The sequence below is a fragment of the Vidua macroura genome, chromosome 2 (assembly GCF_024509145.1).
Source record: "Vidua macroura isolate BioBank_ID:100142 chromosome 2, ASM2450914v1, whole genome shotgun sequence".
In the NCBI taxonomy this organism is placed as follows: domain Eukaryota; kingdom Metazoa; phylum Chordata; class Aves; order Passeriformes; family Viduidae; genus Vidua; species Vidua macroura.
Window position 1 is genome coordinate 114,707,993 of NC_071572.1, and position 27,160 is coordinate 114,735,152.

The following is a 27,160-nucleotide window of genomic DNA, read 5'->3' on the forward strand; positions in this document are numbered from 1 at the left end:
GCTACCACGTGCTGAGGGTGATAGCAGTGTAAAGTGATGCCACAAACTCATTTTGGAAGCTCCCAGCCCTCTGTGGCCTGATTTCCATCTGTTCTTCCCTGCCTGGCTCTTCCTGATGGCATCTCAAGCAACTGCTAAGAGGAAGTGTTAACTATAATGCCTTATATACTCCAGACTATGTGAAATGTTAACTATAATGCCTTATATACTCCAGACTATGTGAATTGAGTTATGGTGCCCAAAAAAAGATGTTATCACAGCTCGAGTGCAAGTTTCAATGTAAAAAGCTTGCAGGAACCCTCTGCCACTTAGCTCAGTTGGTTTGAGCAGGGGGCTGGTAATGCCAAGGGCCAGGTTCAATCCCTGTGGGGGCCATTCATTTGAGAGTTGGACTCCACAATCCTTGGGGGTCCCTTCCAACCCAGAATAACCTGTGATTGTCACTGCAGTGGAGCAGGGAGACTTTTAAAACACCTGACTCCTTTAGGACAAAGTCCTTTTTTGGAGCCTCTCAAAATTTTTTCCTCTGTTTCCAGAGGTTCTATTTGACAAATTTTGGCTTCTTATTCTGCTGTGCATCTTGACTAAAAATAGGTCAGAATAATGTATAATATGGCATGATCTTTAGGAATTCCTTTTCTAGATTCATATACTGCATACAGCTCAAATTTAGAAAGCTGTATTTGTGAGGCTCCTGAAAGTCTTACAAGGAAACATACTGCTCCTGGGCTTAAATTCAGAGTATTCCTCCTTCTCCATCCCCACACAAATTCCCTGCTATGTGCAGCAAGCAGATCTGACTGAAGAGGATGGAGAACAGTGCACTCTTGTGGGGCAACATTAAAACCAGCAAGAAACACGGATTCCACCTTTCCATAAAATAACTTCAACAACAGTTGAGTAGCTTCAGGAGGAGAGGACGAAAACTGTTCCTTTTTTTTTTTTTTGGTGGGTGATTTAGGAGATGCACTGAGTACAGTACCTTGGGTTCTACACTTTTTCCAGCTGAAAATCTTTTGCTGTGCACTCGGAGTCTGTCTCTCACATCTCATGGCTTTAATTCAAACCGTACACTTAGAGAGAAGCCAAAAAAATCAATAACAAAGGAATAAGTATTTTTCAATGGATTAAAAACCAATAGTACTCCTCATAAATGCTTTAATACAGGAGGAAAGGTAAAACTCCATGATCTTCTGGCTCAATGAGACAATCTGCCACTTCAAGGAGGAAGCACACATTCCATCAGGAGCACCATTGCAACACTCAGTGTAATTAATATTTCTGTAATCTGGCTCCTCTGTTACAAAATCTGATCACTTCACCAGCTTGTTTCCTGTAAATCCAACAACCTGTGGCACCTTTATGGCTCAGACAACCAGATATTGGACAGACAACCCCTTCCTCCTAAATCAATAATTCAAATCCAAAGCAGTGACAAAATCAATCCAAGGACCAAAGGTCACTGCAGCCTGATGGATGTGTGGTGACTGGTATGAAATGAGTTTGTGGTTTCACTCAAGGCATAATAGTCAAGAGTCCTTTTATGGGGAAAGAGAAAAAAAAAAGAAAACATCTTCACAGTTGATAACATTTTCTGTGTTGTGCTGACAGATTTTAAAGAGAAACATAGAAGTGAGGCCAAATGATCTTTTCCCTTCCAACAGTGGTGCACTCAACTATGGGCTTGGTGTCCTTTGAAAAGCTGTCTTTCTGTCTCCTTTCTTTCAGGAAAAAAAAAAAGAGAAATAGAAAATTGTGTGCTCTTAACTTTGCACTGAAATGAGCTGTAAATGTCACCTGCTAATCTGAAGACTTTCTAGAACATTTTCTTTCCAGTCACAACTATGAACCTAAAGACATAAAACAGTATATACACAGCAAAAATCTATCTTTACTTCAATATATCTGGTGGTCATTACCTGCTCCAACTACTTTATCAATGGATATATTGGAAGCATCCAGTTCCTTGGCAAATTCATGCACAGCTTGATTGGGATCCTCATATGTGTGTGGATCTACATAAGTTCTCAGACCTGGGAGCTTTACTGTGTAAAAACAAATTCAGAGAGAAAATGTTACTTTGACTTAAAAAAAAGCTCCTGAGACAACAGAAACCAAATCAAGAGAAGGAAGAGGAAGGAAAGAATTTCCTTTAAGGAAGGAAATTCTTCAAATCAAACTGGTTTTCTTGGGCCTTCAGAATATTTGTACAGCATGAAACCAGACACTAATGTCCTGCAGAGAAGTGTGACAACCCATTTCAAATATCTGCAATTGCAGTATTTAACTGCTTTTCCAATATTATAATACCACTCATCCCTCCCAGGCTGCTACATTTAGATGCTGCCTTAAAATGACCCTTCCAAAGCAACAAAAAAGGGGCAAGGAACAAAATGTGTTGCTACAGTCAGTCTGAAAAGTTCTTAGGAATATATTAAGAAATCAGATTAACTCCAGTTTTGTTTTTTTTTTCCCCTAAGTCCATCAACAAGATGCATAATAAGAAACTTATACATTAAAAAAAATGCACCCCTGCCTCAATCTCTCTGCCAGAACATTCAAGGATGGCTGATACTTGCTCTGAATAAAGGCTGGTTCTAGAGCTTTGCTCCCCATACACCCAAGTTATTGTTTTGGCCCCCTCTAGAGTTTCTTGGCTAGGGATTGCTGGAAGAGATCATTGCCAACCTTTGCCTCCGACAAAAAAGCTGAAAGCAAAGCACAGCCTCAAAGCCTTGCTTGTGTTTGCACCCAGTTCCTTCTGTGCCTGCCTCTGTTGTACTCATTTTACAACAGGAATATGTTTTATTAACAAAAAGTGAAATACCCAGCTTGAAGTTTTCTGCTTCTGACACAAACCCTACATTCCCAGACATGTATTCCAGCTTTCCCTAACTGTACCAGTTGGTCTTGTAAAAGATATTAACTCCTTCAACAAACACTGCTCTAACCCACTCAGTAATATCCTTTCCAGCTTAGCATTATTATGCTGCAGCAGTTCTTTCACTGCTAAAATAGTTAAACCTTTTTTTGCAGGGGTTGCAAAGATGGGGAAAAAAAACCTTTGGACCATGAGAGCACAAATTTGTTTTATCAAACAACGCAAAAGCGTATGTAAAAAAAAAAAAAAAAAAAAAAGGAAAAAAAATCAATTTTATGGGGATTTATTGGCCTCAGAATTGACAAAAAAATGATAAAACTGAGTTCCCAAGCTAATTGCCTTGAAAACAATGCAAAGTAAGAGCCATGCTCCCAACACAAGGGCTGCGTGTGCACAGCATTGAAAGCCAACTGTGTTTCCTTCAAGAGCCTGATGATTACAGAATTACCTGCAAGTAAAACAAAAAGTAATTGGCTGTATATTGCTGTTGGTTAAAAATCTTGTAAATGCTCCTTCCCGTCCATGCTGAATGTACATTACAGGCCCCCTCACATCCCCAATAAAAATAACAATTAAAAGCTTCTGCACTGTGGGGTTTTTGGCTTGGGATTTTTAATGCTGACCCCAGAGGTTCCCAAGATCAGGTGATGGTGGCTGCAAGGAGAATAATCCCTTCACACCAATAATTAAGGGCAGCCTGTGCAGTAACTGGGTTCTGTCATGAAATACAGATAATAAACACGTGCACATGTGTTAAGCTGCACTACTTTACAGCTCATTCTGTGCAAACATAATAATTTACATTTTCATTTGAACAGCACAAATTGCCCTAAAGGTAGCAAAAAAATAAAAAGGCCCAGCCAGAGAAGGCAAAGGGAGAGGATCTGAGGAGGTGAAACATTTTTGTTCCTTTGAAGTAATATTATAGGATTTGTAATAAGGCTGCAGGGAATAGCTCATGGCTGGAGCCTTTTTAAAAGTAATTCAGAGTAAACTGACTGAAATAAACCAGCTGCTGTATATAAGATGCTGAAAGTTTACGACAGCCATGGAAGTTACTTTGTCCTTTTTTAGTTCATAGGAGCAATTTTCTTATTCTTTGGGAATGACTGTAATTTGGTAGATTGAAAATTTCAACAGCCACACACGTACATACTCACAAATTCTAACAGAGAAATATCTGCAAAATCTATAACAAATAATTTTCAAGAACTTCTAACAGACATACCAGGCCCATGATTGGATCTGTTCTTACTGCATAGTGAATCAGCATGGCACTACTCAGAAAACAGTACATAAATATCTAAAGCCAAATTAAAAGCAATTTAATCCACAGGAATTTAACAGCACTGCCATGTTTAAGAATAGTGATTGCAACTTTCCATTGTGTGGGAGCAAGGAGAGCAAATTCTGACCTGTTATTTGTCTGTGACACTTATTTTACTGGCTGTTTTTATTTTATAACCTCATTAAATTTGGATGATGAAGCATTAATTCTATGGGCCACATGTAACCTTAGAGATTTTTTTGAGAATAGTTGGTTAGCAGTTGCTGGGCTGCAGCTTTTGTATCCCCTGACAGCGCTGGGGAAGGAGACAGAAATCATGGATATTCCTGCTCTTGGCTCTCTGGAGATAAGGAGGGGCAGGGAACTTTAAAGAATAATAATTTGAACAGTCAGAGAACACTTATTCCATTGTCACGAGGATTGGGGAGCAGCTCTAATTTCCAGCTACTGCAGGTAAATCCCTCATTAAAATGTTAATTCACTTATATCTGGGGAGGAGCCTCCTGATTATGGTACCAGCATAATGTATTTATTTTCTTGCAAATAGCAAGTGCCACTTTTGTGTGGCAAAACCCCCACAGATATTAATGTTACAACATGATAAAAAACAGAAATACATGGTTCAACCATGGTTTACACGGTGTAGCAGGACACTCATCTGGAGCTGAAACAGTTTAAAAGATGAACTACTGCTTCTTATTAAACAAAAACTCATTAGATATCAAGAATTATGTGGGTGAAAAAAAGGATTTTCTTGTCTTGGTGTCTATAAGGGGCATTATCTTTGCCTGTAAGGATATAAAAATCCTAAGTACAGCGATTAAATGACAAACTAAGTAATCTTCCCATTCCTGATCAGGAATTAGGCTATCACCTTCCTTTCCCTTCAACTTCTCCTGCTCCAAAACTATTTTTTCCTGTTTTAAAGGGTGTATGAATGGAACTTTGCCTGTGAGCCAACCTTCAGGATCCACAGCTCTGCTATGGATATCTTGATCTTTGGCTATCAAAACAGATCTTTGTTCTGGTGGAACAAAGTTATGGACATTGCAAAGAGGATCCAGAATCAGATTGTTATTGTTATTTGTAGGTGAACTTTGTCAAGCAAGAAATTTTCACAGTGGCTTTAGTGTTCATCAATATATTTATTTATATTTTGCTTTGGGAAAGGAAAATATGTTTCTTAGACTTTATATAACGAGGAAGTTGCAGTTGTAGTCTGGATTTCAGTGCTGCACAGCAGAACCAGAATCACAATTCCAACCACATACGTTGTTTGAACATAGACATGTTTGGCTCATTACTAACCTGAACACAGATGAAAGAAGTTGAAACAAAGAATAATTGTTTGGGGAAAATCTCCTTACCCACAAGAGAAGGGATAATTCTCTTCCTAATTTCACCTTGGTTTAAGTGAGGTATGGCTTGTTTTTTTTTTTTTTTTAATTGAAAAATATCAGTTACCTAGGGGAGGAATTCAACAGATCTGGAAGCATTAAAAGGCTTCAGTAACTTACAATGGCCATTCCCAAAATGCAGCCTTTTCTCATCAGTGCCATGTTTAGACTTTTTGTATCCACAGAATCTACAAGCAAAGAGAAAAAAAAAATGAATACAGAGAATTTTATGTGTTAACTGCAGGTGGAAACAGAATAGAATGTTCTCCCTGCGCAATTAAATGCCTGTTTGAAAGTTTAATGATATTTACATTCTCTGTGCCCTATAGAGGCATGTGATGTTCTCAGGGAATTTGAGGAAATTGGCTAATGAGAGGATTTGTTGATTTTTGACCCCTACAGTTTAATTTTACAATTGCCTGAGAATGTGTTTATAGCATTTTTTAACAACTGCTGCATGATTTGGGCTGCTAACGTGAGCGGGCTCATTACTGACTGTGAGCAGTGTTTGGAGCTCCTGGGCAGCAGACAGAGGATTAAAAAGCAGCCACACCACGACACCCCATGTGCCACTGTCACCAGGGCCCCCCTGGGACATGGCAGCAGGAGAAAATGTGCAAATCAAACACCAGACTCACCTCCCAATCAAGACATACACCACCACTGTGAGCAGAATGATGGCCACTGCTGCTGAAATGGCAATCAGCACCACCTGGCTGTTCTCACTGGAGATGGAGAAGGCTGCAAAGGCAACACAAAAGGCAGGTAAATGACCTCACACACTCACATCTCATTGGTGACATCAGAATTCACATGCACACAGGGGACAGGCATCATTATACAGCATTTGGTCTCCTGGCAGATATTTGATCCAGGACATAATTTTTTCATCAAACAAATAAGGGAAGAAAAATAATTTTTCATCAAACGGGAAGAAAACTTAAGACTCCAGCCATCTTTGCCCATTTACCAAAGTTGTTTCTGCTACTCTCAGTTTTTACTCTTGCTAATTGTAGCAACTGCTAGCAAACTGATGCTAATATATAAACATATACATAAATACAAACATACATGTCATGTATGCCATGCTTTATGTCATGCTCAGCAAGGAAGATTTCTTTGGCAAGAAATCCCATAATCATCACCTTCACTTCCCCTTCTGTATGATGGAAAGTGCTTTTAGGAGCTAAGTTCCCCAGTTAAGCCTGACAATATCCATGTGAAGGTTGTGGAAAGCCAGGGCATGCAGGCACACATGTCCACAGGGAAAATAAGGGCTATTTTCTGCCTTATTTTGGGTATCTCCCTGTGGTCCCTGAGCATGGAACTTTAGACTGCCACAAAATGACAGCATGGCTTTAGAGCTTTGGTGTGAGGACCAGTCTCCAGCTACCATTCCTGGCCCACACAGGTTAGAGAGCCTCTCTTTAGGGTCACACCATTCCCATCTGTGCCTATTACACAGCACAGCTGCACCCAGTGATGCTAACTGGGTAACACAGGAACAAACTTATGCCATTTGTTGGTCATCTGGGTAACTTGTATGCTTATTATTGAGATGTGCACCACTGTCTCCTTCCACATTTCTACTTTTTCCATTTCCCCTTCTTTTGGTAACATTACTTTGCACAGAAAACTCATTAACCTCTAAACTGTTAGCTTTTTATCTCTGCAACTGATTTTTTCATTTTTTCCTCCTTGCTGTAATTGTCTTAACTTCAGTTCTAGTTTCAACTAGAATACCAAAGCTGCAAGTCACCATAACAGCAATTTGTAACTCTTCTTCAACATAAACATGAAGCTCGTTTGCCTTTCAGAATAAGAGCTAGGGTGGAGAAGGAAGAAGTAGGGATGAAATACATAACATATCTCAAATATACACAGAACCAGGGTTAAAGATTTGGCTTGACACTACTCTTTGTTTTTCTATCACACTTCCTCCCTCAGCAAGAGCCAAGGTCTAGCAAGGCATCAGTTCTGGCCTGAGGTAGAAGTAGGGGAGGGAATGGAAGAAAACACCACCTGTGATAGTTCTGGGATACTCTTTATAGCCCGTTTCAAGTTTAATGATAAAACATAAAGTTATCCAGCAATGCTACCAAGAAAGACACATCATAAATAGTTATGAGACACATTTCCTCAGCTAGAGAAGGAGTGAAAGCAGCCATTGAGATCAGTCAGGAACTGGGCAGGATGTCAGCAAAAACCATTTGAACAAATACATACAGTCTGGGCTGGTCTCAAACTCAAACTTGCGGCTGCTGGTCCCGTATCCAGCTGCAGTCCGGGCTCGGATTTGGAAGACATAGGTGGTGTCAGGCTTGAGGCCACTGATGGTCACGTTGGTGCCCCTGGCTCTCAGAATAGTATAGCTTGTCTCTTGTTCCTGCTTTTGAAAAAAGACATTATCAGATTAAAACCACACCCTAAAAAAAAAAAAAAAAAAAAAGAGGTGGTTGGTACTAAATTACTACAAACGTCCTGGAGACGACTGGTGTATTTTTTGAACATTTGTAGCCTAAGAAATGCTTGTGCAAACATTCATTTTCAATCATCTTTTAACAAGGTATCTTAAATCATCAGATTTGCTATGGTATTGTGCTGTAAATCGAATACTAGACATGCTGAGTTTATGACATTTTATTAAATGGTTTTGCATCATTTTGTCCGTGGTCTGTAATACAACAAGAAAATTATTAAAAGATTATTTAAAAAAACATAAATCAGATTTGCCTACTGCACTGAACTGGAAGTTGTAACAGGCCAACTTAGACATTTTAGGGCCCTGCAGAGATGTTGCAGGATGCAGTTTTTACTGCCTCACATTTTACAAGACAGTGGTTACCTCTATAACAGTCAAAAGGGAAACCCCACTCGGGCTCCTCAGCTCAGCAAAAAGGCAGATTTAGCTGGTTTTCTACTATGCTATAAAAACTATGAGATAGTTTTGTCCATCCTCATTTGGACAAAACCACACTGAACTCAATCCTGGACTATGTTCATAACAGCTCTCTGCTTAAGAGTCACCTATGTCTGACATAATGTTTTTTATATAAAAGGAGGACTGGTTTGTAATTTGGTAAGTTTGGATACACTTCACACTGTGTAAAAAGCTAATCCTGATAAAAGTATGTCTCAGTCCCACTGTAAGCACATAATCTTAACATCTAAGCATGCATTTGGAGCCTGAGGTACTGCTTATTTTACTAAAGCCATCTTGTACCAAAAGAGCATTTTTGGCTTCCTAAATATGGCAGCTGGAACTGTCTCAGGAAAAAAAAAAAAAAAAACTCTTGGCCAGCAGCCACACATGTGGGAAACTGTGAGAATCTCAATTGTTTAGGTTCCCCACCATGAACTTTTTTTTTTCTTCTGGAGGTGGTGGGGATTTCACGTGATGTCCTTTTGCTTTGAGCACCGTGCAGAACACTGCAGCCATTGAATTCTGCCGGGCTGAAAGCAGGAGCCCAGCAAAGGCACGTCGGATGCAGAGGATCTCACCTAATCCTCATCATGTTTTATGGCATTGCATTAGCTGGTGAGGGGCTGACATTTTCACTCTGACAACACTGCAGTGCCAATGCACGAGCTCAGGGGCTGGAAATTACCCAACACACTCATTGCCATTTCACCTCCACGTGTAAAGTTCAAGCGGCTGGAGTTGTTTTAGTGTGTTTGCTCTGCTGTCTGCAGGCATGGAGTCAGGATATTCTAGGTTAGTAGGTGAACATCAGAAACTGCTCACTTTGGTGCTAAAGAAGCCTAAGTGCCCCGTTCTTGGCAGTACTTTGATACAGAGGAACAGAAACATTTACACCATGGTTAGGAAAATTGCCAGAATCTCCATGTAGTATTCAATATTATGCTCATGAGAAATCACAGTAAAAGGAAAAAAGAAAGAAAAAAATAAAATCAAGAAAACAGAAAAAGCAGCTGGGCCTGTGCCTAAAAGTTACCATCCAGCATCCAAACCTCAGGTAGGGTGAGCTGGACCCAGTCTTCAAAGAATGACTATAAAAATGTTGACCATGGCCCATTTTCTTTGCACAGTAAAAATAAAAAGGAAATCAGCGTTGGACCTCCTCAGAGTTTCCCAATACTTCTCTAAAAGGTTCTCTGTTCTAAATTCAGGGGAGCAAATTTACAGGAAAACACTGTAAAGAGCTAACAGGCTTGTGTAAAATTATTTATTTTTGAACTAACAAAGGCCTCGTATTGTAATTTGCAGGCTTTCCTTATCTCGTCATTCAGTTGGATGTAGCCAACTATTTTAATTTCAAAGACATAATAATCTTGTCTTTAAAACACAACATCTTTTGTGTATGCTATGACTGGACATTCATTTTGATCTCGCTTCAGGCTGCTTTTATGAAATGCAAACATTTCCTTCTGGTGCAGATACATACGTGCAAGGGAAAACACAGTCATGGCCCTGTCTGTTAATAATCCACACTGGAACTTGGAAAATAAACCTTTAAAACAATGGTATGGAGGATGTCATGGTATCTCAGTTTATGGGAAGCTTTTTACACACATATTTTGTAAGTCATTTTTTATGTTACTAGTAATCAAATCAGTGCAACACCACATAAAAGCCCAAGTTTATCTTTCTTGGGGATAAAGCAAAACTTCAGAGATATGGGAGTATAGCTGCCATAAGCAGAAGGAATACACAAAAAGCAGAGTCAGTCCTTGCCAAGCAGAACTTCAACCAAACACTCTGAGGATAAGTTTGAACTTGGATGCACAAAGCAATTTCTTCCTGAACATTTCTGCATAGTTTACCAGACACAACCTTTGCTGGGAAGCAAATCCTACTACTGTTAGTGTCTCATTTGCAAGTGACATTTTATGATTTTATACTTTGTTTTACAAAAACCGTATATTGGAGACATTTTAAATTGATAGTGGTTGTCCAAGGAAGGGTGAATGGTTTGCCCTTTTCCAGACAAGCACAGAAAGTGCTTGTATTATAGAAGGAAAAATATTTTTTCCATCAGCTTCATGGGCACTTGAGAGGCCAAAACCTGAGTACTCATTTCTGGGAGCAGGCCACAGTCCTGATACTGCTTCCCTTATTGCCAGAAGTGAGCTCTGCATGGATATGACATTCCCCACAAGTCTTGTGGGGTACTCGTGGCCTGCCTGCACTTAAAGCCAGAACCATAAGAGTTTAAAAGCATTTGAATATAATGCACTTTTTCAGCCTCAAAGTGCAGAATTCTGTGTTGGCTGTAACCACTGATCACAGAATTCCTGTGATGGCAAAAGGAAATCTATTTTAGCAACCTGAGCCTGCAGCTCAATTTCATTCATTTCATGAATTTCATTCATTGTTTGCAGAAGACTCCATCTTAATAAAGTGTACGTGATTTAACTGTAAGCCACTCATTTAGTTGAAACAATTAATAGTTTATGAGCGCTATTTAAGAGATGGCTTTTTTCTGTACCTTCACATGACAAGATACTCCTTCAAGAGAACATGATTATGTGAACAAGGACAAGGAGGAAACAAAGAATAGGGCTTGTGCAAGGGAAAAACATGGCTTTGCTGTTTATGCACTTTGATGGCTGAGGCACTTAAAATTCAGCACAGCATTATGTGGATGAACTAAACTGAGGTGTCATTTAGTTCCACTAACTTAAGATAAAATGTTATGCCATACCATAAAATAAATGCCTAAAAATTCCATATGGTCTCCCTCTGAAAGAAGATTTTGTCTCTTTTAAATATTTTGAATAAATATTGACTGGGGCTTCATAATAACGCTCTAAAATTTTTTTGCAAAAAAAATACAATTCCATTCCAAACACTGGTTTTGAAAAACGGCCGCTCAGTTCATCATGCTATGAAGTGTTCAAAGCCTGGTTCGATGGGGCTTTGGACAACCTGGGATAGTGGAAATTATCCCTGCCTATAGCAGGGGGTTGTAAATGGATGATCTTAAAGGTCCCTTCCAACCCAGACCATTCTGATTAATTCCAAAGAGTTGAAATAGTTTCCTAAAGCTGTAGCTACTAGTTTCTTTAGACACATAAAAAGCTCTGCTCTTTTGGCTACACAAAGGCAATAAGTGGTGAAAAAAACCCAAATGAGCAGGTTAATTAACTGCTCTTGAGAAACTGAATATGTTTCACATATTTTATGACAATAATCCATAAGAAAAAACTACAAGATATTATAATTTATATACATGAAATTGCATTTTTATTCCAACTCTCTTGTAATATCCTAAATAAGACCAGCTTAGCAAAATAATGCCACAAACAAGATGTATGACAGAATTGGGCTGACCTGCATTGCTCTATTAATGCTCTAGTTTTTAATTTCTAACAGATGACAAAAGACATATCAAAAACAAGCAGGATGAAAAAGGATGGCTCAACATAAACCATCTACCAGGTATGACTTGTCTGGAGACAAGTCATGACTGGTAGGAGAAATACCCAGATTTGCTAACTCTGAAGGGTTTATTTCCACTTAACAGCAGTGGATTTTCTGATGAGCACAACCAAGATGATTTCTGAAGCAGAAAATCAAATGGACTGGACTAGTTTGAAAATAAACCTCTCCTTTTAAAAGAGGAGGGAAGGAAGCATGCTCAGAGATCCCAGACTGAAAAGCAGCATCTTCCAAAGGTGTTTGGTGGAGGAATGAAGAGTAACAATTCTGCATGAGCTGCTCTGGCCCCAGGTAAGTTTATCAGAGAATTAGTTTTGAACCTATTTGCAAAGCTTAAAAATACATAGATTCAGGTCTCCTGACAACAGATTTGCTTTTTAATTCTTTTTTTCCCATCATAAACCCTGAGCAATAGGCTTCTGACTCCCCAAGGGCCTGCAGAACACACATTAAAAACGCTGGTGCCAGAAAGGTTGGCTTTTTAAAAGCCTTTTGCTCTAAATGGTCTGGCTCCCATTGTCAAGCACTTGGCTCCCTGGTTTAAGAAAACTGTCTGGTGCATATGAACTCTTGATCACAGACTTCAAAGGGGAGAAACACATGTGCAAGATCAGCCTCCTAAGACTGGTGGGTTGTCTTATAAAGCTGTCTTATGACAACCAAGTGCTCCCTGAGAGTGGATACACCCGGTGGCAATAGGAGCTGTGTGCTCTGTCTGTGCATAAAACAGCACTGCGGGGCAATTTTCTTGAACAGAAAACCCCAATTTCGGTGTAGAAAGATGATCAAAACATCCCAAACCAACACAAATAAAACGTATTGGTGATTTAATTAAAATTAACTGAGTGTGCACAGCAGGGGAAAAAATCTCTCCCTTTGGGGCAAGTAAAACCCAAGAGATCACCTGTGCTGTTTTTGGCTGGGGTGGAATTAATTTTCTTCACAGTGTCTAGCTGTGGCCTTGGGAATTGCAATGAAAACAGACAGGTTTGATAATACAGAGATATTTTTGTTATTGCTGAGCAGTGGTTGCAGTAAGGCCTCTTACACCTCTCCTTTTCTGTTTTGGAGGATTTCTTTTTCTCCCATTATCACCAGCACGAGGTGTGTTTAGATTTTTACCAAGGTCCTTGAAGGTTCCTGTGCTCAGTAAAAAACTTTCCAAAATCAGATCACATAAATTTGGGAGAAATCTTTTCAGCATCCAGCCTTCTGATCCTCTTTCTTCATCTGAAGATCAGGCATGAACTATCAACACCACACTGTCCTATTCCAAAGATCTATGAAAAAAAAAATTTCTAAAGATGAACTGAATACTCATGTAATGTTTTTAATAGCATTTCTTAGAGGATATTATCACTACATTTTCTCTGGTATATATGAAATATAAGCCTGATTATTAGATATGAAGACTGTTAGCAAATGCTCAATTAAACCGGAATTCTGGCATTTTTTTCAAAGTTTGTTGATTCCAGGAGCAATATATCAAATAGAACTATCAATAGATTTATCAAAAAAAATGGCTAATACAACACTTCTCAATCTCCATGGCCATTTATGGTCTTTTCAATTCTACCAGTAAGACCTCCTTAAAACATTCTATTACATAGACTTTTTTTTTGTAGATCTCTATAGAATGTCTAAATATACAGTTGTAAATAAAAGAAAATTTCAATAAAAAGCAGAAGGTAGATTTTCTTTCATTTGTAGTCATTTGCTTCAATTTATGAATAATTCAGTTATTCACAGAAACAAATTTCACAGGGCAAACCAGCCCAGTAGGCCAGCCAACATTTTCCAAATAATTTTCATGTAAAAGATGCTTGTGCCACAGGGAAGTGCCACCAGCACGTGGGTAAATGTATGGGCACTGACAGCATGACAGAACAGCATAATAACAAAATTTTAGTTGAGAAAATAAGAAAAGAAAGCAATTACATATTGACTGCATTACTTTGTGTTTGTTTGATGTGCTTGGGGATTCCCTGTGAGGAATCACTGAGGGAGCTGGGGGTGCTCAGCCTGGAGAAAAGGAGACAGAACCAGAGGACACAGCCTTGAGCTGCACCAAGGGAAATACAGGTTGGATATTAGGAAAATGTTTTTCACTGAAAGAGTGATAAAGTTCTGGAATGGTCTGCCTGGGGAGGTGGTGGAGTCACCATCCCTGGATGTGTTTAAAAAAAGTCTGGATGTGGCACTGGGTGCCAGGGTTTAGTTGAGGTGTTGGGGCTGGGCTGGACTCGATGATCTTGAAGAGATCAAGAGTCAAGGATCAAGAGATCTTGAAGGTCTCTTCTAACCCAGTGATTCTGTGATTCTGTGCACTTGGTAGACAACACAAGGATTTCATTTTCTATTTCCTGATGTTCTCATCACCAAAAATCGAGCAGTTCCAACACTCAGCGCCGATGAGGCAGACTGAACAAACCTGAGTGTTTCTGAGCCCTTAACACAGGCAAGATGAAATGATTTCATCCCAGCAGTGCTGAGCAAACCCCTCCCCTTTGATCTTCCCACCTTTTCGTAGTATTTGACCTCGTAGTCCAAGATGATCCCGTTGGGATGCTCGGGCTCCTGCCAGGAGAGGGACACGCTGTTCCTGGACGTCCTGTCCTTCCTTATGACTGTGATGGGGGATGGAGCTGCAGAGGGGGCAGGGGGAGGAGGGCAGGGAGAGAAGCAAACCGAGTTTATCTCTGCTCCAGCTCTTGGCAAAGAGCGCGGTTTCCATTTCATCCACTCCCAGCAAAGGTCTGGCCCCGCACCGACAGCAGCAGCTGGATTGCAGCCGCGGTACTCCTGCCTTGGAGCACCCTGGCCTCATGGAAAACGAGCTGAGATTTTTCTCCTCCACTGGAGGAGGACTGGTGGCAAGGCAGCAGATGGTTTTGATCTGCTACTACAGTGTAAGCAATGAAATATAGTCAGCGGGTGAAAATACAGAGCAAAATAGCAGCAGTACCTGTTTGTTATAATGCTGAGGTATTATCATTACCAGACTCTGCAGAACTCTGACTTTAGCCTTTCCTAACATTTTGATAAGAAAGTCTAAAAGGGTGCTGGGATGCATTAAGTACAAGGAGCTCCTGGTACTCATGGCTGGGAATAACTATCAGCACAATTCAGCCTCTTTGGCATCATTATTTGGTAAGTTCTCCAGATGAAAATTGTTCCCATACACACTTCTCTTTTCACCACATTTCTTTGAAAATGAAAATGAATAAAAAAGGAAAGTCTAAACTGCAAAATAACATAATTTTTTAATGAGCATTGATCAGGGTTAGGCATGACAACTGATTGCATACCATAGGTTCACCCACCACCCACAACTTGGAAATAGTATCAATGTTAAACACACACATAAAAAGTCATAATTACTTAAGATTCTTGAGCATTGGTTCAGTTTTAGACCACCCAGATCCATAAGTTGTTCCAAGACCCGGTCTGGGTTTCCTGGACTCACTGAAAGCCGTGCAATTTTAAAAAAATTATTTAGTTTTGTTTCTTTTGGGTTGACTTCCCACTCCAAATGCTTCTCTTCCATGGCTTTGGCCAAAATTCATCAGATTATATTTTATAGATCACACACTGAATGTGGTAACTGTCATTTCAAAAAAAAAACTTTTACTAATAAACAGACTTTTATCTTAGCATGTAAATAAAATCTGTTTATAAGTTCAACATTTGCTATCCTAATAAAAAAGCTCTAGAGTTGATCTCAACAATTTAGTATCAGCTGAATCTTCTGAAGCTTTTATTATTCCTATAAAACTAGCTGCACTTTACAGGCATTACATATTTGCATGCTTCAGCCCATGCCCTTTCTATTTGGGTTTTCATATTTGCAAAAGAACTTTCAATAGTCAGGAGGAAAAAAAAAGAAGATAAAGGAAAAAGAAAGGTTTTAATTAAAATAAATTTTTGAAAATTCATTCTGCTTTTGATTTTGCTAAACTTCCACCAAAATATACTTTCTAGTCCTGAGTCATAATCTAAGTATTGAAATCCTCCTTTAACAGAGTGGAGGATCCAGTTTTTCATGTCCATTCCAGGCTGAACACATCCTCTGAACAGCATTTTCACATTTCACACAGTTCACAAAAGATTTAAAAGTGGCTATTTTTATTTTTTTTTTCTTCCAGCAGGAGGAATTTACCCTGAATTTAAATTCCTAAAATCTATTTGGGAGAAGCAGACAGAATTTGTGTGCAACAAACACCCTTCAGCAATTCCACTTGAATCCCACAAACCAGTGCCAGAGCCAAAACACAAAGTGCTTAGCAGGCTGAACTTCCCTGCTGCAGCCAGCTCCATGGGAACTCATATATCCATACTTGCTGCTTTTATGCTCTCCTAAGTCATTTTTATGTCTTCTTTTTAAGTCAAGCTATTTAGCTCTCTTTTTTTTTTGGTTGTTTTGTTGTTGTTGTTGTTGTTGTTTTGTTTTTTGTATGTGAATAGATTGTCAAGCCGAGTACCCAGCTGGTAACATTTCCCATTAAGGTAAAATTAATACTGATTTTATGAATAATTAATATATGATTAACAGAAATGGCTTTTCCCCTAATAAATTATGGTAATTTTGCTCTAAAAGATTCTCAGGGCAGGCTGAAACAATCTTGCATGCTCCAATACAGACAAACTTAAAAAAAACAAGCTTTCTCCTAACATAGTATTAATTATTTTGAGCTCATTTGCACACATCTCTGCAGATGCTACCAGTAACTTATCTCACAGCAGTTTATTAGAAAACATCTGCTCTGCAGTTATCAATAACATTATAAAACATTCATATACCTTCCCTAATCCCTAGGGTTCCCAAAGCTGCTCAGAAATGAGACATCCAGAGTGTCTGGAAGAACCAGCATCCCACTGCATGAGCTCAGGGATGGGAGATAAATAATCAGGGGAACATCTTGTTTCGGCCACCTTTAATCCCACACCAAGGTGAGATAAAATGGAAAAAATTCCCAGCCCAAAACCTTTCTTTGCTGGTCAGTGACAAGCTGGACTGTCACACTTTTAAATTTTAATGTTTTTTTTTTTTCTTTTTTTTGCTATACCTGTTAGATAAGTGGATTTGAAAAGTGCTAGAAGACTTGAACCCAATTAAAGAAAATACCTTGTTCAGATAACTTACAAGTTTATGCTTAAATCTAGGGCAATCAATGAATTTAAGATACAGTAAGAGTTGAATATGGCCCCAACCCAGGGCTGGGGTGTAGTTCAGAGAAATAACTTGACATTTGGACCATTTAATTAATTTCTTGTTGTAGACATGCCCGGAATACAATGTAAAACTTAATAGACTCTGTTCTAAATACTGTCTAAACAGAAGTCAGCCTTAATTTCCATTTTGTAACATTGGAGCAGCTCACTTACTGTATTTCACTATTTAATTCGAAGCGTCTGAAAATGCAGCAAAGAGAAAAATCAAAGTAAAGGCAGTTAACATTAGAAACCATTAAAAGGTGAAGGCATCGCCACGTGCAACAATGCTTAGACTTCAGTCTTCCATATGAGGAAGAGAGAATCAAGAGTTTCCTAAAGAGAATAAAATAAACACAATAGGATGAGATCGAATTCAAAATCAGGCTACAAAAAGGAAGAGAAACACATATTTAGAAAAGCCATTTTTCATCAAATTTCCATTATTTTTCTATCTTAAATTGAAAGTTAAAAATGAAATTTCTGTCTTAAATCTGCAGCTCCCGCTGACAAAACAAAGTTTGTGCTCTGGGTTAGCAAATAATGAGACATTATGAAGCTTTTTAGGATTAATTGAAAATTTAAAAACTATATGAAGGTATCAACAGGAATGCAAAGGTTAAATTAGTTCACCATTTAGAAAACTTGCACCTCAAGGTAAAGCTTAAGGAGAGTACTTTCTTAGACTAAGAAGATGTTTCAGTGATTTTTTAGTTAATCCCATGTCTCATTTGCTGCCAGGTATTTACATCTTTATCGATATTTTGATTAATGTATTAGCAGTCAACTTCTTCACTCGAACAAGAGCTGGCTTTTTATGGACAACTTTAGGCTTGTATGGACATACACGAAGAGTTTTAGTCCCATGCAAAGCACAGAGAGGCATTTTTTACACTTCACATGGTTCGAATTTGTCTGGCACTGCAGCCTAACTGCTTTGAGCACTTAACAGGAACCTTGAAAACTCCCTGGAGCTAAGAGGGGAAATGTACTTTGAGCGCTCGCTGTTGTTAGGTAGCATTTGTGACAAGTGGGAATGTGGATGTTGAAAAGGTAACAAACACAATGATTCAGGGAGCTCAGGCTCAAGTGTAAAAACCTCCTCAGTCATGACTATTAAAGGTGCAAGCAAATAACATGAAGGATCTGCAGAGACGACAATAAAACTCTGCTCAAATTGATTTCCCACTGAAACTGACCCCAACAGATGATTTGTTTTCCTCCAGTTTAATAGCAGCTATATATAAATTTCCTTATTGACTTTTTCTTTATTCCCTGGTTATTGTTTTCATATGTAACTGGCTTACAGATGTATAAATGCACTGAAAGAAAATTCCCTGTCCTGTGACAGGGAGAACTCGGTATTAACTCTGGGAAGGCACATGTGTACAACTGCTGAAACATTTAGAGTCCTATTGTTTCTGGCTTAGGTTTCTAGGTCACAAATTAAATTTTAGGAAAGGCTTTAATTCTAAAATGACTCACAGCTCACTTCCAGCTTTTGCATGCAAACAAGAGTAAAATATGCTTTGCCTAGGATATTCCAAACTATGCTGAAAGATGGTGACCAAGCAGAATTGACTGGTCTACTCAATTTTCAACTTCTGCCCTGCTGAACAAATGGAAGGCTTGTTCCTTTTTCTGTCTTTAGAAAATTGATGCTTTTATTATCTAATCATAATACTGTAATCTGATATAACCCATAAATTTTCCTTAATGTCTACGATGCCCCCAGGAGGTAATGTGGAACAAGAGCAGTAAATAAAGATCATAACCTGAAAATTAAATCTGCGTTCTCTGATCCGAAGTAGGATCCACTGGGACTCAAACCTAAATCTGCCAGTCTTAGAGGACCAGCATCCAAACCACAAAACTATCATGCAATCCCCAAGCAGAAATGCCAGTGTTTGAATGAACAAACTGATCTTTCCCTTGCAGACAGCTTCTCCAGGACACTGGAGCCACATCCACAGTCAGGGCAGGAGAGAACTCACCATGGTGCTGGGTCTGGCACTGCTCAGAATGCCCCACACACACATTTGGATTCATGGAAAACCACCCAGAACATGTTCTTTTGAGAACCAACCTTTTATCTTTGGGTTTATCCATCAGTTCCACTACTCAATTTGTAAGAGCCCCAAGCACTGACTTGACATCCGTGTAATGATGCCACACCTCCATGACATGATCACACTAACATGAAGTCTGTGATCACCTGTGTTTGTACTTGGAATCTTTAACATCTCCAGCATCTGTTCCGTGGATTAGTGTAGAAGGGGTTTATGACAGAAGCCTGCTCACAGAAAGCAGGACCTGCCCTGTTTTCAACCTCCTCTGGCTGCACTCCTATTCACTTTCTCTGTTAAGCACTGCTACAGGATTGTGCTGAAGCAAGCAAGCCCCATCCCACGGGGACATTCCAAGAAGGTCCCCAGGTGCCTCCCAGGAGGCAGGAGTCACTTTACAGCCCCACTTTAACAGCCCTTTGGAAACCTGCTAAACCCTACACACTGCTCCTCCAGATACAATTCCCCACCACTTCAAGGCACGTGCAGGCACAGCCCTTTGCCCTTTAATCTCCAGGACACGGAGTTAAACCAGCACAGTGCCTGTGTTTGTCCTCCTGCACCTTTTCCTTGAGCTGGAGCAGGCTCAGTCTGTTTTTATGCCCCGGGCTGTAAAATGTCACCTGATTCTGTAACATCACTGGGTGTCCGTCGTGCCTTCCACGAGGCATCAGGGAGTTCACTCGTCCCATATCAGCAAAAAGCCCCTCACACCAGCCCCAGGCTGGATCCTGGTAGGATTCCATCATAAGGAAGGGGGTGAAAAGGCTCACAGTTTCTGGGAGAAGGGCTACCAAGATCACATTTACACACGTCCAAACGTGGAAGGAAAGAAACAGGACGAAACTTCAAAGGCAAACTCAAGCAGGCCGCCATTGGATGAAACAAGGCTCTCCCAGAAACAGAAAAAAATATTAAAAACTGTTTTGTTCATGGCTGTTCTGATGGATGACTGCCTGCATTATGGCAGAAGTGCCCAAATGCATCTGTGGAAGGCTCCAGCCTGTGGTTACAGACTCCAGAGTGGCTGCAGGCATTTCACAGGTGCTGAGGAAGAAAAGACTGCAGGGAACTGGAAAGGGGGGAACAAGCAGCTTCAGCAGGAATTACACCAAAAGGCAGCTGCTTGATCTCCCTCTCAAGTGCAGAGAAAGGCAACCTTCTGGGCAGCAGCTGTCACTGGACAAGTGATTATCAGAGATCATTTCTCACTTTTACAAATAAACTCTAAATTAAAAGAAAACGCCATTAAGTGTAGGGCAATCATGTTCTTGCTTCTCCCTCTTTTTATTAAAAGAGATAGCAAAAGCCTTCCCCAGAGCAAACAGAACGTTTGATTTGCTCATGTGTTAAACACATGTATAATAAGTCATGGAAATGCCACGTCCATTTGGGGAGGATCAGGCTGCACAAGGCACTCGCTTCAGAAACTGGAAATTATGGTGCTGTGGCATTCCCAGCTGTTATTTCAGAGAGGAGACAAATGCTGGATGTGCTTTCATAAGGATTCATCCCAAAGGTACTCACAACACAAATGTTATTCTTTCTGCTCTCTGTTGAGGTGGTGATGGTGGGAGCTGTGCAATAGTTCATATTTTTCACTGAATGTGTTAAGACCCTATCAGTTTAAATAAACTGTTTTTCTTTGCCTTCCCTACCCCTTTGTTACATTACCTTAGAGGATTTTAGAGCCTCACATTTCCTGGAGCGAAGTGTTCAGAAAGAAGAATTTATTTACCATGCTCACAACATCAACAATCAGGTGCTGAGCAGGCTTTCCCTTTCTGTGATAATTTTATTATTTCCTCAACCAGAGAAACCTCATGCAGAATGTAAGAGTATACTTAAGAACTATCTCTGAAAAAGCCATTTTCCAAAATTGGAGAAGACAATTGCCCTCAAATAAGTAAGTTATGACACAAAATATTTTCTCTGCTTTTAAGTAATCACCAAGAGCTCCTGAACTGGTTTGTCAGTAAGTATTTTTCACCTGCTCCAAACAAGAAAAGAAACAACATTTCTCAAACTTCTTGCCCTGTCATTTGGAACAGCTGCTTTTGTGGAGGTTCATCAGGAAAGAAGAACCTCTAACAGAAAAGACTTGAAAGGTGCTGACATCTTTCACATGCTTTTGGATTTGGAGATGATTTAATAATTTTGTTTGATTTAAAGCATTTTTTTAATATACACAGAGATATAGTTTACTAAAAAGAAGACTCTTTTTGCTGTAGAAGCTGACACTTATTATGTTCATAATTCCAATTGCAGGACTAGTCCCCAAACCCAAAGAAACAATTTTTCCCATCTCTCCCCAGCTTGCAAATTGCCTAGAGGGAATTGCCTCAGAAAGCAAATTGATAGCTGTGTTTACAATCAAGAGGAACACAATTTCCCTCAGTGATTACTGAGAATGACAGCATAGATAACAGAGAGAGACAGAAATCTAAAGTTTATTATCTAACATAGGACTAAGCATCCTCCTTACCTGCATTTCTTAATTTTTACTCTTGTACCAAACTAAGATATTAAATGATGAAGACTAACAGAAGCAAGCAAAGAAAACCATTATCCACTGAGTGCTGAATCAAATCTCACCGTGATCTGTGGAAAAACCAACTAAAAGCTCTGAAAGAGGAAAAACTCTCTGAGCCACAAACTTCACCTGTGAACTTTCTGTCAGGTCAGGAGCATTCACATGAAGACTGAAGAGCCCAGTGTGTGTCACAGACTTTGAAGCCTTGGCAGAGCTTCCTTGACATTCGGGGGAAAAGGGATCAAAGACTTTGCAGGCAGAACATCTCCAGCTAATAACAGGCTATGCATGGAGTGACATTGTTAAAACACTTCTCTTTTATATCCCTAAAGGAGTTTTATTGAGTTAAAATGATCCTCGAATAGCCTCTGGGCTGAACTGTAAAACACATTTGAAGAGCGTAAAATCTTTATTTATGCCAGGAATGTTTGAAACTCAAAAGATAAATGTCATTCAGGAAAACAAGCATGTCCTAGGTATTCAGTACGTAATGGGGCACAGCTGTAATAACAGTCAGTGAACCAGAGACTCCCTACATCATGTCATTAGCTCACTTTTAATAAGTCTATCTTCTTGTCCTTTTTATAAGGGCCATAGGGAAAGAAAGAAATATATCATCCCCCCAAACATCTGTGCCTCTCTCAAATTGTCTCTCTTAGAAGACAGATCTACTTAAGGGACTTGCCTTGGGATGCAGGTTGTAAAGTGCACACAACCCTCTCTAAATATGGATTTTATTTAAACAGGGAGCATCACACATCATTTGTGAGCTGCTGAAGACAGTGCAGCACAGGCTGAGCACATAAATAGCATCAAAGTACCTGCAAATAATCAAATACATACACTGAAAGAAAGCTTGGGGCTGAACTTACTCCCTTGAAGCCAGAGATTTCAGGCAAATAAAATTCTGTTTCTGAGGAGGTTTTAACAAACCTTCCAAGGAGCCACAGAAGTCTCTACTTAAAACAGGACTGAAAAATTGACTGGTTCTTTCTCCATTGGAAATGTTTATCCCTCCAAGCTGAAATTAACATATGGCTTGGAATTTTCAATGGCACAGGGAGATCAGGATACTGCAAACCTTTCAACACTCCTAATGATCCTAATTTCTCTATCTCTACCTTACTTTTGTTCAAATGGTAATTTTAAAAATAATATTCATCCTGGCCTCTTGTAAAAACTCTGCAGTGTCTTACTGGTAACCTTCTCCTTAAACTGATTTCCTATGGCTTTTCATGGCTGGGTTCAATGGTTAAGCAAGATGATTAAACAAGTTACATGGCTTGTTCTGCCTCCTGGCTTTTAGAAGTGTAAAAGATAAAAGCAGATAATCAAACTACTGCTTGCCTAGGGAAACTTGAGGTGATATGAGGTAGATCTGGGGTTTTGTTGTTATTTATAATGTAGCTTTGCATAGGATGCCTCAGTTTGGATGCAGGGGTGGTTGCTCTCTAAGTTTCCTCTAGGAAAAGTCTCTGACAGAGAAAGGAATCAAAATTTTGCAGGTGCACAACTGACCTGTGGAGAGGCCAAAATTCAGGGTTAGGCAATTTTAGTCTCTCAACTGAGAAGAATCATCACTTTCTACAATTAGGAAACTGACATTTCTAGCCAAAATTTAGCCCACAAAAATCCTTCTATGTTTCCTCTTTATTCTCCAATTTATTTACTTTTGGCACCTATCTGCATCCTGCCTGAATTGTGTGGAAGAGCTGTGGTGAGCTGAGGACAGAATTTGAAGAAGTCTCTTGTTACAACATGTCCCCTTTGTTCCTCTGCTGATGCCAGGAGATGTGACAGCACAAAACTCCTTGGAATTGGTTTAGTGCTGACATTGCCTGATTGTAGCTGAATTTAGTTGCTACCAACTTTTGCAGCTGCACTGCTGAGACCTTGTGTTAAAAGGCCTTAAGTCCTTAAGAACTAAGCTCCATTTAAAGCTGTTACAGTGTGCTTTTAGTGATCAAAAGAAAGCAATCTATTTTATCATCAATGTAATAAAGAACTGAGGTATTAGGGGGGAAAAAAAGAATATTTGGGGATTGACATGAATAGGTTGGGAAAATACAGAAAATTTAATTATTTTCACAAAACTTTGATGGTAATAATAATTTTGCTGGAACCATGAACACTGAATCATCACTAAATAATGGAATGGGTAAGAGTTCAGGAAGATGCACATGCAAAGTTGGTGTTTTGAGACAGAATATTCAGATTGATGTGGAGCAGCTGCCAGGAAAATGCTGTTGCAAAAAGAGGGTCATAGGCTTGACCCTCTTGTTCCCATCTACCCTCTACAGGGTTTTCATTTTGCTCCCTCTGCTTGCCCTGTCCCATGGCCCCCTTGCTCTAACCTGGATTTGTGACCCCTCATGGCCCATTTGGATATGGTACACGGAAATTAAAGACAAAGCTGTAGAAAAGCTCTCTCAGGACAGCATTCTAGACCTTACAGACCTAAAAATGTGCTTCTGATATATCCCTTTTGTGATCTGACCACTGAAGGAATGCAAGACAAATTCTATTTTTGTAATTATACTTTAAGAGACTGCTTCTATACATACTTAAGGCCTAATTTTAACAACTTGCAGCGTTTCTAGGGGAATTCTAATACAGTAAACCAAGTGTCATGATCAAGAGATAGCACAATTAAGCCTGTACTAACCCACATCACCTAAATGTGAGTAAAGAAAAAATGAGCCATGCATAAAAGCAGAAAATAAACTGCTTAAGCAGCCTGTGGGTTACAGTAAACAGAGCTGCTATTGCCAGAAATGCTTTTGACTTTGCCACATCCCACAACAAAATCAAAATCCACCTTGCAGTGCAAAGGCAGCGGCTCTGGGCCCTAGGGAAGCACGCTGCAAAGCAGGAGGACTCTGCAGAGAAAGAACTTCCCTGATCCTGGACAGTTTATTTTTTGTGGACTGTCCTCAGGTGATTTCTGACCGCTGTGGTGATGAACAGGCTGAAAGGCAACACCTTTGATCAAAGAAACAGGAGAAAAGAGGGCAACTCAACAAGGATGCTGCAAGTCACTGATCCGAAAATCCAAAACAGTGAGCTGTAACAGTAACAAATTAAATGGACGTAAAATTCCAGTTCCAGGGCTGAATTGGGTAGATTCACCTCTGCCTACTTACTGCACAGCTAGACAGCCCCCCAGAGCACTGGGAAATGTAGTGACTGGGTCAGGAAATAGCCTGTTGTCACATTTTTATGCCTCCCACTACAGCTGATCTGTGATTTAAGGAGAAAACATACACCCTCTGCAGTGAAAAACATTGCAATAACACAGCCCACCAGGAGGATGCCTACTTAGAACAATGTTAACTTGTCTGTGGTTTCAGGAGGACAGAACTGGAAGTATTTTGGGGACATGGGAGGACGTGGGAGGAGGCTTACTGAACACAAGCATGTTTTCTGTACAAAGCCTCCTGATGGAGCACAACCACAGAAATTTCAGCATCTAGTGTCTCTCTTCACTGGCACACATTGCTCCTAAAAATTTCACACCCCACCACATGCCAGGGAAGAGTCTAGATTCTTCACAACTTTCAGATAAATGGAGCCATGTCAAATGAGAAGCAAATGGCAGAACAGTGCAGCGATGACAAAGGCTCTGATCCAACAGCCAGGGCACACTGCCGTGCTCATGCAGGGCCTCAAAGGCTTTAATAAGTCTCCACAGAAGGAGAGCAGCCCTTTTGTACCCCATCAACTGCAACACCACGATCTGATTCAGTATTCAGCTCCACACCCCCATCATGTTGGCAATAATTCAGAGTTGGTGAGACAACTTGTAAAGGAGTTAAAAAAAAAAAAAATCTGTGTTTTCAACCTCTCTAATTTAATGTTAGCTTTTTATGCATCTAACATCAAAGCCTTTTTTCACTTCTATTTAATCAAAATTAATCACTAAGATTACTACAGTAATTTAGGTTGGAGATTATTGAAATGAGTGCTTTATTAAAATCTGGTTTTATTAATAAAACACATTCTGGCTAAAGAATCATGTGAGCCTGCTATTAGAGACTATTAACTGGGAACTGGGAGTTAATCATAACAGTCATGCTGCCAGGTTCTTTGACAGCAACGCACACCGGGCTCGTTTCTGCTCTTACTTTTTTTTATGGGAATATCCAAGTCAATTAGCCACCCTGGCACAGAGCGAATTCCGTAAATCGGGGAGAGGAAAGGAAGGCTCACAAAGCCCGGAACAGAGGAAAGGTGAGCAGAGAGACACTCACCAGCCTGGTTAGTCGTGATGCTGACAGCAGCAAACTGCCTGGAGAGGGTGCTGAGGTCAGAGACGCCGTTGAGCGCGTCGATCTCGAAGGTGTAGTTGGTGTGTGCCAGCAGGTCCACCACGGTCACCGTGGTGTTGGTGAGGCCGCTCTGCCGCGGCAGGAAGCGCACGTTGTCGCTGCAGGGCTCGCACTGCCCGCCGCCGCCGCCGCCGCATTTCTTGCAGACGATGTTGAAGGTGACGTCCTTCCTGCCCCCCGTGTCCAGGGGCCAGCTCCAGTCCAGGATAACGGAGGTCTCGTTGATGTTGGAGATGACGTTTCTTGGGGCGGATGGTGGTCCTGGGAAAGGGAAATCAGGGAGTGAGGTTTTCTCCCTTAGGATGCTCCAAAATGGGAGTAAGAGTGGCACAGGAATATAAAAGTAAAAAAAAACATTAATAACCAAACTCTTCTGGTTATTTCCTGTGGAGACTCCTGCAATATTTCACTAGATTACAGACCTAGGCTAACAAGACCCACGTTTTCTTATAAATAGAGAGTCCCCTCAGGGTGCAATTCAGGATTGAGGGCTGAGTACTGGTAGCAGTAAAAAAAATCCTATTTCTCCTTCTCGAGTCCGACAGGGTACAAGAAGGAGAAAATGAAATCAGAAAAGACAGAAACCCAGCCCACCAATTTCCAGCAGCCTGTCCAACACTCAAGAAGACACGAGAGGGAGTGGATGGCTGACTGCAGTGGGACATGAGAGGAAGCAAGCAGGCGAGCTGTTGTGGAGGGACAGATGGAGCAGCAAGAATGACAGCCCCGAGCAGAATGAGCTACTCACTGGTGCAAGCCATGGATGGAGGGTCTTTCTCAGAGCGAAAGTAATTCTTTTCACACCTGCAGTTCAGAGATGCATCTTCGTAAGTGGAGCTGTGAGGGGGGCATTTGGCACACTTCACATTGCCAGCAGAGGCTTTGTAGAACCCAGCTCGACAGGCTGCAAAGTAACAGGGATAGAGTTTTAAATTCCATGGACATCTTGACTCTAACATGTGACTACCGCCCCGGAACCTACCCATATGTGGATCACAGTTTGCAGACATTTACAGTCTAAAATTATAGATTTTTCTCATAATCAGAGCTGAC

General features: G+C 40.2%; 1 protein-coding gene across 5 annotated transcripts in view; it reads right to left on the reverse strand.

Annotated features, from left to right (window-relative positions):
• Positions 1-27,160, reverse strand: part of EPHA3 (EPH receptor A3) — a 177,804-nt gene that overhangs the window by 35,209 nt on the left and 115,435 nt on the right. For 4 of the 5 annotated variants that reach the window (XR_008435637.1, XR_008435636.1, XM_053969688.1 and 1 more), the window contains exons 4-10: positions 26,856-27,011; positions 26,030-26,368; positions 14,490-14,614; positions 7,793-7,955; positions 6,205-6,307; positions 5,687-5,754; positions 1,920-2,045 (exon numbers count right to left, since the gene is read on the reverse strand). Coding sequence is in view for 3 of the 5 variants with exons in the window: in XM_053969688.1 (XP_053825663.1) it covers positions 1,920-2,045; positions 5,687-5,754; positions 6,205-6,307; positions 7,793-7,955; positions 14,490-14,614; positions 26,030-26,368; positions 26,856-27,011 (1,080 nt within the window). In the remaining 2 variants the exon portion in view is untranslated. The remainder of the gene's footprint in view (positions 1-1,919; positions 2,046-5,686; positions 5,755-6,204; positions 6,308-7,792; positions 7,956-14,489; positions 14,615-26,029; positions 26,369-26,855; positions 27,012-27,160) is intronic. The other variant, XM_053969690.1, reaches the window with a different exon arrangement.